The 12,880-nt window shown below is 37.5% G+C and overlaps 1 protein-coding gene across 3 annotated transcripts in view; it reads left to right on the top strand.

Moving 5' to 3' along the window:
• LOC100603380 (cytochrome b5 reductase 4) overlaps positions 1–12,880 on the top strand; it is a 111,449-nt gene that overhangs the window by 49,497 nt on the left and 49,072 nt on the right. For all 3 annotated transcript variants that reach the window (XM_030798239.1, XM_030798240.1, XM_003258288.2), the window contains exon 4: positions 7,832–7,913. In XM_030798239.1, coding sequence (XP_030654099.1) covers positions 7,832–7,913 — 82 coding nt within the window. The remainder of the gene's footprint in view (positions 1–7,831; positions 7,914–12,880) is intronic.

The raw sequence follows: 12,880 nt of genomic DNA, 5'->3' as shown, positions 1-12,880 counted from the left end.
TTTTAGGGCAGGCCTGGTGGTGACAAAATCTCTCAGCATTTGCCTGTCTGTAAAGTATTTTATTTCTCCTTCACTTATGAAGCTTAGTTTGGCTGGATATGAAATTCTGGGTTGGAAATTCTTTTCTTTAAGGGTGTTGAATATTGGCCCCCACTCTCTTCTGGCTTGTAGAGTTTCTGCTGAGAGATTAGCTGTTAGTCTGATGGGCTTCCCTTTGTGGGTAACCCGACCTTTCTCTCTGGCTGCCCCTAGCATTTTTTCCTTCATTTCAACTTTGGTGAATCTGACAATTATGTGTCTTGGAGTTGCTCTTCTCGAGGAGTATCTTTTTGGCGTTCTCTGTATTTCCTGAATCTGAATGTTGGCCTGCCTTGCTAGATTGGGGAAGTTCTCCTGGATAATATCTTGCAGAGTGTTTTCCAACTTGGTTCCATTCTCCCCGTCACTTTCAGGTACACCAATCAGACGTAGATTTGGTCTTCACATAGTCCTATATTTCTTGGAGGCTTTGTTCATTTCTGAGTTCCCTTTTCTTTACATCCTCAGCAGCGTCTAGTATTTCTTTTTTTTTTTTTTGTAATAGCCATTCTATCTGGGATAGGATGATATCTAATGGTGGTTTTGATTTGCATTTCCCTAATGATCAGTGATATTGACCAGTTTTTCATATACTCATTAGCTATTTGTCATCTTTTGAGGATTGTCTATTCATGTTCTTTGCCCACTTCTTAATGGGATTACTTTTTTTATGGTTGAGTTCCTTACATATTCTGGATATTGGTCCTTGTTAGATAATTGCAGATATTTTCTCCCATTCAACATGTTTTCTCTTTACTCTCTTGATTGTTTCCTTTGCTGTACGGAAACTTTTAAGTTTAATATAGTTACATTTGTCTATTTTTGTGTTAGTTGTCTGTGCTTTTGAGGTCTTAACCATGAAATCTTTGCTTAGACCAATGTCATGAAGTGTTTTTCCAGTGTTTTCTTCTAGTGATTTTATAGTTTCAGGTCTTATATTTTAAGTCTTTAATCCATTTTGAGTTGATTTTTTAATATGGTGAAAGATTGGAGTTCATTTTCATTCTTCTGCATATGGATATCCAATTTTCTCAGCACCATTTATTGAAGAAGGTGTCCTGTCCTCAGTGTATATTCTTGACATCGTTGTTGCAAATCAGTTGGCCATAAATATGTGGATTTATTTCTGGTTTCTCTGTTCTGTTCTGTTGGTTTATATGTCTACTTTCATACCAATACTATGCTGTTTTGGTTCCTATAGCCTTGGAATATATTTTGAAATCAGGTAGTATGATGTCACCTTCTTTGTTCCTTTTTGCTCAGGATTGCTTTGGCTATTCTAGTGGGTTTTTGATTGCATATGAATTTTAGGATTTTTTTTTTATTTCTGTGAAAAATAATAGTGGTATTTTGATAAGGATTGCATTGATTCTGCATATTGCTTTGTGCTGTATGTTCCTTCTGATTGTTACTAATTCTTCTGATCCATGAGCATAGTATATCTTTCCATTTGTCTGTGTCCTTTCACCAGTTGTGTTCTTTCATCGGTGTTCTGTAGTTTTACTTGTAGAGATCTTTCATCTCTTTGGTTAAATTTCTATGTAGCTTTCTTTCTTTCTTTGTAGCTATGGTTAATGGGATTGTCGTCTTGATTTCTTTTTCAGCTATTTTATTATTGGCGTATAGAAACACTGCTGAGTTTTGTATGTTGATTTTGTGTCTTATAACTTTACTGAATTTGTTTATCAGCTGTAAGTTATTTGGTAGAGTCTTTTGGTTTTTCTCAATACAAAATAGTATTTGTTAAAAGGGACAGTTTGACTTTCTCTTTTCCAATTTGGATGCTTTTTATTTCTTTCTCTTGCATTGCTCTGGCTAGAACTTTCAGTACTGTATTAAATAGGGGTAGTGAAAGTGGGCATCCTGTCTTGTTCCAGTTCTTAGTGAAAAGGCTTTTAACTTTTCCCAGTGCAATATGTTGTTAGCTGTGGGTTTGTTTGTCATATATGGCCTTTTATTATTTTGAGGTATATTCCTTCTATGTCTAGTTCGTTGAGAGTTTTTATTATGTAGGAATGTTGAACTTTATGAAATACTTTTTTGTGTTACTGAGATGATCATACAGTTTTTGTTTTTCATTCTGTTGATGTGATGTATCACATTTACTAATTTGTGTGTATGTTAAACCATCCCTGACTCCTTGGGATAAATTCCACTTCCATCATGTTGTATTATATTTCTGATGTGCTGTCAGATTCATTTGGCTAGTGTTTTCTTGACATTTTTCCATTTATGTTTATCAGTGATATTGTAGTTTTGTGGGGGTTTTTTGGTTGTTGTTTTTGTACACTTACTTGGTTTTGGTATCGGGGTAATGCTGGCCTTGTAGAATAAATTAGGGTGAATTCCCTTCTCTTCAATTTTTTGGAATGATTTGAGGATGATTTTGATTTGCTCTTCTTTCTACATTTGGTAAAATTTTATAGTGAATCCATCTAGTCCTTTGTTGTTGTTGTTGTTCTTGGGAGATTTCTTTTATTACTGATTCAGTCTTGCTACTGGTTATTGGTCTGTTCATGTTTTCTATTTCTTCCTGATTCAGTCTTGATAGGTTGTATGTTTCCAGGAATTTATCCATTTTCTCTAGGTTTTCCAGTTTGTTAATGTATAGTTGCTCATAGTAGTCTCTGATGATCCTTTGTGTTTCTTCGGTATCAGTTGTGTTGTCTCCTTTTCATTTCTGATTTTGTTTACTTAGGGCTTTTCTTTTTTTGGTTATTCTAGCTAGTGGCTTATCAATTTTGTTTTATCTTTTCAAAAATCAACTTTTCGTTTTTTTGGTCCTTTGTATCTTTTTAAAAAGTCTATTTCATATAGTTCTGCTCTGACAGTTATTATTTCTTTTCTTCTCTAATTTTGCCTTTGGTTTGTTCTTGCTTTTCTGGTTCCTTGAGGTACACTGTTAGACTGTTTATTTGAAATCTGTCAACTTTTTTGGAGTAGGCATTTATTGCTATAAACTTCCCCCTTAGATACTGCTTTTGCTATTCCACAGGTTTTGGTATGCTGCATTTCCATTTTCACTTGTTTCAAGAAATTTTTTTATTTCCATTTTAATTTCTTCTTTGACGGAATGGTGATTCAGGAGCACGTTGTTTAATTTCCTTGTATTTGTATGGTTTTGAAAGTTCCTGTTAGTATTGATTTATTTTACTGGGGTCTGAAAATGTACTCAAGAGGATTTCAGTGCTTAAAAATATGCCGAGACTTGTTTTGTAGCCTAACATATGTCTGTCATGGACAATGTTACATGTGCTGATGAAAGAAAATGTGTATTCTGCAATTGTTGGATAAATGTTTTATAAATGTCTGCTAGGTCCATTGGTCTGAAGTCCAGTTTAAATCCAATGTTTGTTGATTTTTCTCCCTAGATGATCTGTCCAATGCTGAGAATGGGATTTTGAGCTCCCCCACTATTATTGTATTGGAGTTTCTCTCTCTCTTTAGATCAAATAATAGTTTGCTTTGGATGTGTTTTCTATATTATTCAATGAGTTCTTCAGTTCCAGAATTTCTGTTTGGTTCTTGTTCATGATGTCTATCACTTTTGTAAATTTCTCATTCATATTCTGAATTGTTTTTTATATTATTTTTTATAATTCTGTTGTACCTCACTGAACTTCTTTAGAATCAATACTTTGAATTCTTTTTCTAGGATTTCATAAGTTTCTTTTTGATTGGGATCTGTTGCCAGAGAATTATTGTGTTCCTTTGGAAGTGTCATATTTCCTTGCTTTTTCATGTTTCCTGTGTCCTTATGTTGATACTGCACATCTGGTGTAACAGTCACTTCTTTCTGTTTTTGTTTGTTTGTTTGTTGTTTTGTTCTGAGACAGAATCTCACCCTGTTGCCCAGGCTGGAGTGCAGAGGTGCAGTCTCAGCTCACTGCAACCTCTGCCTCCCAGGTTCAAGAGATTCTGCTGCCTCGGCCGCCCAAGTAGCTGGGACTACAGGCACGCGCCTCCATGCCTGGCTAATTTTTTTGTATTTTTAATAGAGATGGGGTTTCACCATGTTGGCCAGACTGGTCTCGAACTCTTGACCTCAGGTCATCCTCCCGCCTCGGCCTCCCGAAGTGCTGAGCCACCGCACCTGGCCCTTTTTCAGTTTTTTTAATTTGTTTTCATATGGGAGAAATTTTTCCTGTAGATGTATCTGTGATGTTGGTGGGGTAGGACACTTTGGCTTTGATCCTGGGTGTGTGCAGTAGTGTAGTCTCCATATGATTTCTTCAGGTGTAAACAGGATCAATGATGACTGTGACTTCCTCAGTGTCTTAGGGTACAATTATTGGTGGAGGCTGCGATGAAGTTTTGCTGGTTACTAGGACCCCAGGTAGGTTAGTCTTTGGGCCCCAGTGATGGGAGCAATGGGCTAAGCATGTCTGTCCTTGGGCCCCAGGATGGCATATGCTGGCACCAGGGTTAGTTCATCAAGGCAAGCTGATTCTTGGGCCTCTTGGTGGCCTAGTTGGATCCCAATAGTGGCAACAGTGGGTGAGTTCTTGGGCAGGTGGTGTGGCATGGGGGGTGACAGTGGCAGTGGCAGGATGACCTCTGGGTCCCAGGTGGTACACACTTATATTGGTGGAGGGTGTTATGGGCTGTGCAGGCCAGTCTGTAACCCTGCAGATGGCATGTGCAAGGAGGTGCTAGCTGTGGTGATAGCAGCCAGGTTGGTATGTCCAACCTCAGGCCCCTGGGAGGAGTGTTCAGGTGCCAGTGTGTTGGAGTGGGCTGGGCAATCTCCTGGCCCTCAAACTCTGCTATGGAATAGGCAGAGGGGGGTGAGGCCAGCCATGGTAGGCATGGTAGGCAGGGGCAATCCCCAGGCTATCAGTGGAATGCTGAGGTGGAGGGAGACAGCAGTTGTGGTGATACCCTGCTACTGGGCAGAGTGGTGCTGCCTTCAGTGGTAGGCAGCCTAGGCCAGTGGATGGGGAATGAACGTACCAGCTGTTCTTCAGCCCTGGTGACTTGCTCTTGCCTCAGCCCATCATGTGGTAGCTGGCAGTTCCTTGAACCTAAACTCCTGGGGCAGCAGCCATGCTTCTCTTGCACTTCAGTCTGGGTTCTGCTGAGTTCTAGTACAGTGTGCAGTTTGTTGGGGCTAGGGCTCTGAAATGACCGTTTACTGTAGCTGCTTAGATCTCAGGGGGCTTGTGAGACCCAGTGCAAACACCCTCCCTGGAGCAGTGCCATCACACAATCTCTCAGCAGCTCTCTATTTTAGTGTTAGGGCCTGCAAGGGTCAAAGGGTTCTTCTGTGGCTAGGATTGCAGGAGTCCATGGTGGGAATGTGGACTGCTAAAGTTCTCCAACCTGAGTCTTTCTCAGCTCCCAGCTGATGCCAGCCCTGTAGGCTGCCTCACTTCCTTTTCATTTCTTGCTTTAGGTATCTCCTGTCACTTTACTATTGAATTTCAGTGTTCTCTCTGGATGATCTATTCAGAATGTAATTATCTATTCACTGTCTTGGTTCTTAGTGGAGGAGGTAAGTATGAAATACCTCTAGTCAGCTATCTTCTTTCTATACTTTACATACTTACTATTTTAGTGTATATTTATTTACTCTGGAATATACCGTAAAGATTCCAGTATCAATATTTTTTTGGCTGATTATTTTAATGATTATATAGTATTGTATTGAATGGCATTATATATTGATTTTCCTTTGCTGGTCTTTTATAATTGGGCATTTAGATTGTTTCCAATATTTTGCTAATTTAAGTAGTGCTGTGATGAGTATCCTGGTACCTACATCTTTATATACATGCAAATATTTTCTCAGGTAAATTCTAAATATGTGAGTGAAAGAGCTGCAGATTTTTAAGTCCTTTTTTTTCAAACAGGGTCTTACTCTTTTGCCCAGGCTGGAATATAGTGGCATGATCAGCTTACTGCAACCTCGAACTCCTGGGCTCAAGCGATCCCCTCACCTCAGCCTCCCAAAGTGCTGGGATTACAGGCATGAGCCACCCCACCTTAAAATTATTCCTGGCCTATTTTAAGACTTTTAAGGCATATTGAGAAGGTGCCTTGCAGAAAGGTTGTTTAAATATAATTTCCACCAGTGGCATCTGACAACGAATACTATCAGTTGTTTTCCTTGAAGCAGTAGAATCACTTTGTTTATTTTCAAGAAAATACTTGTTAAATGAGTCTGAATAATCAGTTTGTTTACTAGTACTTATAAATGGCCCTTCATTTTTTGTTGTTTTTTTTTTTTTAACTTTTATTTTAGGTTCAGGGGTACGTGTGCAGGTTTGTTTTATAGGTAAACTCATGTCATGAGGATTTGTTGTACAGATTATTTCATCATCCAGGTACTAAGCCTGGTACCCAATAGTTATTTTTTCTGCTCCTCTCCCTCCTCCCAACCTCCACCCTCAAGTAGTGTCTGTTGTTCATTTCTTTGTTTTCAGGAGTTCTCATCATTTAGCGCCCAATTATAAGTGAGAAAATGTAGTATTTGGTTTTCTGTTTCTGCGTTAGTTTACTAAGGATAATGGCCTCCAGCTCCATCCATGTTCCTGCAAAAGAGATAATCTTGTTCTTTTTTATGGCTGCCTAGTATTCCATGGTGTATATCTACCACATTTTCTTTATTCAGTCTGTCATTTATGGGCATTTAGGTTGATTCCATGTCTTTGCTATTGTGAATAGTGTTGTAGTGAACAGTCGTGTACATGTGTCTTTATGGTAGAATGATTTATATTCCTCTGGATACATACTCAGAAATGGGATTGCTGGGTCAAATGGTAGTTCTGTTTTTAGCTCTTTGAGGAATCACCATATCACTTTCCACAGTGGTTGAACTAATTTACGGTCTCACCAACAGTGTATAAACGTCCCCTTTTCTCTGCAACCTCGCCAACATCTGTTATTTTTTGACTTTTTATTAATAGCCATTCTAACTGCCATGAGGTGGTATCTCATTGTGGTTTTGATTTGCATTTCTCGAATGATCGGTAATATTGAGCTTTTTTCACTGCTGGTTGACTGCATGTATGTCTTCTTCTTTTCTTAATTTATTTTAAGTTCTGAGGTATATGTGCAGGATGTGCAGGTTTGTTATGTAGGTAAACATGTGTCAAATGGCCTTTCATGAAAAAAGCCCAGTTCCATTTGCAAATCAAACAATCGTCTAAGTGTCTCTTCACAGGGAAACTATCATACTTTGTAGCACTAATCTTTTTGAGAATTTCCCACTTTGTCACACAAAATATAATAAAAACATGTACCCAAGGGTCAAAATTTAATTAATAATTTTTCTACTTCATGAAGGATATTCTTAAGTATTCTTAAATAATCTTCCTCATGCTCCCTCCCCTGTCCATGGTGGTGAAGAAGATAATAATTACTAGTACTGTTTGGACCCACTGCCTTGATTAATGCGAGATACTAGCAGTTTTACCCACCATTGTTTTTATAGCATCAGAGCAAATGTCAAAACTGAAAAAAAAGCGAGTAACTTTTTATTAGTATTATCATGAAACAGATTGAGACCTCATGGAGACCTGAAAGGGTGTCAGGAACTTCCAAAGGTGTCAACACTTTGAGAATACTATTCTAAACACTCCCTATCTGTGCAGCCTTTCTGTCACACCCTGGTAGACTAATTGAATATGCTTCTTAGTTTTTAGGTGTGTGTTGAGAGTGGTTTCAGAAAGTTTAGTTTTGTTCATACTAAAATGAGAGCATCCTGTGGAGTTAGTCATGTTGCTTTTCCATCATTTGTTTTACATACCAGATTCATCGTTGGGTCAATTATGAATCCATGCTGAAAGAATGCCTGGTTGGCAGAATGGCCATTAAACCTGCTGTTCTGAAAGGTAAGCGGTGCTGGTGCTAACCCGGCATAGATCATGTATTTTTTTTTAGCTTGGATTTAAACAACTAGGTCTATACAAATCACTATGGTTTTGTCATTTTCATTGGCCTCCTGGTCTAGCCACTCCAAAGGTTTTCCTTCATTTCTTCTCTAGAATCATATTGTGACTTTCCCTTAAAAGTTTGACTGTTTTTTAGAAAAAGTTCAGTGTGAGGAGTACAACACTTGGGGTTGATTTTTAGATTCGCTTTTTAGAATTTAATTTTTTGAATAATATAGTCACATGATTCAAAAATTTAAAAATATAAAAAGTTATACAGTGAAATTTTCCCTCGCAGCTTTTTCTCCCATTTGCCATGAACCTTCCGACTCTGCCCCCTCACTATAGATAACCCCTATTCTTACTTTAAACTTCTAAAGTATAACCAGTCTCTTCCCCCTAGCTCTGAAATGGAAGAGGGATTTAGAGCAGTTTAAAAGTGAAGATACTGAGGCTTGTAGGTATTGTATCTTACTAAAAACTACAGAGTTATTTAATTGAAAAAGCCCACTTGAAGAAACCATGGGTAAACAAACCTTTTGTAAGGCAGAGAGTTGCCTCATTAAATGTTACCTGCTTTTTTGTAATGTATTTTCTTTTAGTATATGCCAGTTGTTTTTCACTGGGGTTGATTTTGCTCTTCGGGGGGACATTTGGCAATGTCTGGAGACATTTTCGTTGTTAGAACAAAAGTAAATGCTACTGGCATTCTAACTGATAGTGGTCAGAGATGCTGCTAAATATCCTGTGTTGCACAGGACAGACCCCCGCAACAAAGGATTTTCTGGCGTAAAATGTTAATAGTGTTGAAGTAGAGAAACCATCTTATGTGCATTAGTTTTTTATTATTAAAAATGATGGTATTAATGGCACATACATGTTAAGATGGTATGCACGCGTTGGACAGCTCTTTGGTTCATCCTAGGCAAACTCTGGCACCTGGGGGTGGAGATAGACACCAGGACCTATAGTGGCCTGAGACATTACTTTCAAAGATTTCTTTTACTGTCACAGCACTGTGAGCATGGACAAGACATCTATTGAATGGGCTGCCTGCCAGTTGGAAGTTCAACTTTTGTAAAGTCAGTCAAAGTTCTTTCTTCTAGAAGCCTCAGTTTCCTCATTGGTAAAATGGAGACAATTTAGGTAGACAAAGCACAAGCTCAGAGACTAACTGATAGGGGAGAAGTAAGACAGTTACTGGTGGAGAGAGGGAGGCTGGGAGTCATTCTAAAGTGGGCTTTACTGGACAGACAAGTTTGCTATCTCAGCCTGGCTGCCTTAATTTGCTCCTTCTGCTATAGGGCTGGTTGTCTGGGTAATTCTTGCCAGAAAGATTTAAGGGAAAGGTAATTAAAAATGGGAGGTAGAAGTAAGAAGTCCCTGGTTAGGGGGCAGATGCAGACCTAAACAGGAAGTGTGTCTTGCTGTAGTGGTGTGACTGACTGATGTTTTGTTTGTGTTAGCATTTGTTTTGTTTTCATAGAAAGAGGAATTTTGAACATGTGTATATTCATGTACAGGTGATTCCAAATAAGAAAGGAATCGTAACCCCTCTGCTGATAGGACAGGAATGGAAAATAACTGACAAATTGCAGAATTGATTAAAAAAATGACAAGTGAAGCCAACTTGGGGAGAAAATACGAACTTCTAAAAATACAGCATATGCCGTGATTAAATGAATAATGGAGGAAAAACTGATCCTAGAATAAATTAATACTCTTGTATTTGTAAAGCTTTTTAATCCTCGGAGTTTTCAGAATATGTGGATTTGAACTATTAAATCTGCATTTTAATTCTGCTAGTGAACTAGAAGTTTGAGAGATGTATAAAATCGAAAGATGATTCAGAAGATGATTACAAAGATGAATAGAAGAACGTAAGGTAAAGATAGTTTAAAACTGCAAAAATTATGAAGTTTTATAAGATTTGAGAAATAAGTATGACTTTTAAATCAAAAACAAGAATTAGGCCTGGCTAGGTGTGGTGGCTCATGCCTGTAATCTCAGCACTTTGGGAAGCCAAGGCAGGAGGATTGCTTGAGCCCAGGATTTTGAGACTAGCTTGAGCAATATAGTGAAACTCTGTCTCTACAAAAATTAAAAAAAAAAAAATTTAATTAAAAAAAGAATGAGGTCTAAGTTGTGTTATGAAGAGTTCTGTTTAGAGATATGGAGGAATTTCTAGAGGAAAAATGGTTATTAAACACATTATACGAACCAAGAAGTCTTCTGGCAAGGCTAAGCAGCTACAGGAATACAGAATGGTAAATTTAGAACTTTGTGAGTAAGATCCCTGGCAACAAGACTGAGCTCGTATCTGATGGTGACATAATACCAACCTTTTGGAATAAGAAAGAGAGATGAGGAATGTAGCTACAAGATCATTGTAAAACAATTCAATTAATGCTCAGCATTTTTTTTTTTCCTAGAATGCTTTTCTTCAGGGACTTCTGACAAATGCCTACACATTTTCAAAACTTAGCTAAAATACTACTTCTTCTGTAGAGTCCTTTCAAATTTCTTCTAGTAGAAACGTTCTTCTTCTGTGCTTCAATAACACCTCCTGTATACCTCTTTTACAGCCACACACAATCTTAAAAAGAGCATATCATCTGGGTACAGTGACTAACACCTGTAATCCCAGCACTTTGGGACTCCAAGGCAGGTGGATCACTTGAGTTCAGGAGTTCAAGACCAGCCTGGGCTACATAGCGAAACTCTGTCTCTACAAAAAAAAAAAAAAAGAAAAAATACAGAAAAATTAACCAGGCCTAGTGGTGCATGCCTGTGGTCCCAGCTACTCGGAAGGCTGAGGCAAGAGGATTGCTTGAGCCCACAAGGCAGAGGTTGCAGTGAGCCGAGATATCACCACTGCATTCCAGCCTGAGAGAGGCCCTGTCTCAAAAAAAAAAGCCTGTTGACTTTATTTTTAATTCCGTTTGTGGTATTTTTTGAATAAGTATTGCACTCATGTGATTCAGGAAGAAGCACCCTTATCATAGTTCTGCCTCCCATCTACTGTTTTCCTCTCCCATGCACACGCCAAGGACATGTTTCTGTTGATGTTGTTGTTGTTGTTGTGACTCTTTCCAAATTATCTTTATGTATGATAAGCAGACTGAATATATTTTCTTATTTTTCTAACTTTTTATCCAAATGGTATGTCAATGTCCGTATTATGTCAATATCCCTGTTAAGATGATCAATAGATGTTTATTAAAGAATGAGCATATTGGTAAAAGAACTTCCTACTGGATCTGTCTTTATTCCAGGGTATCCTCTGTGCCTCTGCTCAGCAGAGGTAAACTAGATTTGGGTGATAATTAAATATCCTTACCAAGGAAGAGCTGCGTGCTATTAGATCACAGCACCAGCCTTCTAAATGACTCTGACCTCTCTGGAAATAAAGATTCTCATCAGAGTAAAGCAGTTTAACCAGCATTATGAGAAGATACAAATTTGATTGGCCATGGAGCCAACTAAATGATGGAATTAGTTACCAAGAGAAAACATCAGATTTCTTTTCAGAGAAGAAAGTATCTCCTGTGACTAAAATGATTCAGATGTAAATATGCTTAAAAGTGAAAAACAGTCTCCTCCATTTCCATAACTCAGGTTTTGAAAAGAGTTGTAAAAACAGACTAGGAGAATTTTTGAAGGTAACCCAGACTCTTTAAGTGGAAGTTCTCTTTCTACTAGTACTTCTTGTATTTAAAAAAGAGTCGGGGGAAAAAAAAAACTAATTTCGCAGAATCCAGAAAGTTCTGACAGATTCAAATCATATCAGGCAAGAAGTAATCATAAGAGATAATATTTTCTTCTTAGAAATAAATTACCTGGGACAGTTTTTCAAAATCTGTGAACCTCTTAGGTAAAAACTGATTGTTTTACATGATAAATGAGATTTATTAAACTGGTGACCTTATTGTACACTGAAAATAGATACATGTTCTGTGAATTTCTAAGATAAAACAAATAACCACAACTGCAACAGCAAAGACAGATGAAACTGACTGGATGGAAGTACATGGCCAAACAGGGACATCAGTGATCCTTCGCAAACTGTAATGGCCGGATTTGTATCTGGCAGTTGATAAACAAAGCTCATTTTGAAGTATAGTTTAAATGGTCTTTAGGCCTACTAACCTTTTAGGAAATATTAACTCCTGGATTGCCAAGAAAAACAGGACTGTGTTTCAGGAGAGACAAATCTAATTTTGGCTTTTTTACTGGAGTGGTAGATTTCATTCAAGTCCTTTGACTTCTGATTTTCAGCCTTTTTTAGGAGATCAGGTGATAATTTGCTGTATGTTGTAAAATTCCTTTCAGCTGTAAAATTATTTTGGTAAAATGAAGGAAAGGAAAAGGATGGTCATTTGGCTTCCTTAATTATTATTATTTTGGGATGGATGAGTGAAGTGGAGTTAATTATGGAATTTCTGGTGATTAAATATTGGAACACAAAAAATTTGAAAGCTTTGATTTTAAATACGTTAGTTTCTTTTTGTATAAAACAAGGTGATGTCAGCTTAAGAAATGATGTCTTTCCATTTGACTACTTGAATATTTTTGTTAGCTTATCCCATTTTTTAAAAAAATTTTGACAACTTGCTGAGGTATTTATTTTGACCATAATGGTATAACACTTGTAGTTATTAGAATATAATATAGCTTTGTGAGTTGGCTGCATCCTGAAAGAAAATACCTGTTAGTTTTTTTTCTTGGTTTGTAACACTAATAATTGCATTGGGTATACATGCAAAAATCTGAACATATTTTAAACTTGTAATAACGATCATTTTATGCATTGAACTCAGTAAAAGGGAAAGATAAGAAGGCATCTTTCTTTGAGTTGTTAATGTGTGTGTTTCATTTATGAAGTATAATCTAATAAATTCTGGTTAACTTGGACTAATTTAAAATAT

This window comes from Nomascus leucogenys, chromosome 18 (genome assembly GCF_006542625.1).
Source record: "Nomascus leucogenys isolate Asia chromosome 18, Asia_NLE_v1, whole genome shotgun sequence".
In the NCBI taxonomy this organism is placed as follows: Eukaryota; Metazoa; Chordata; class Mammalia; order Primates; family Hylobatidae; genus Nomascus; species Nomascus leucogenys.
Note: the sequence above shows the minus strand (reverse complement) of the source record. Positions and strands in the feature narration are given on the sequence as shown.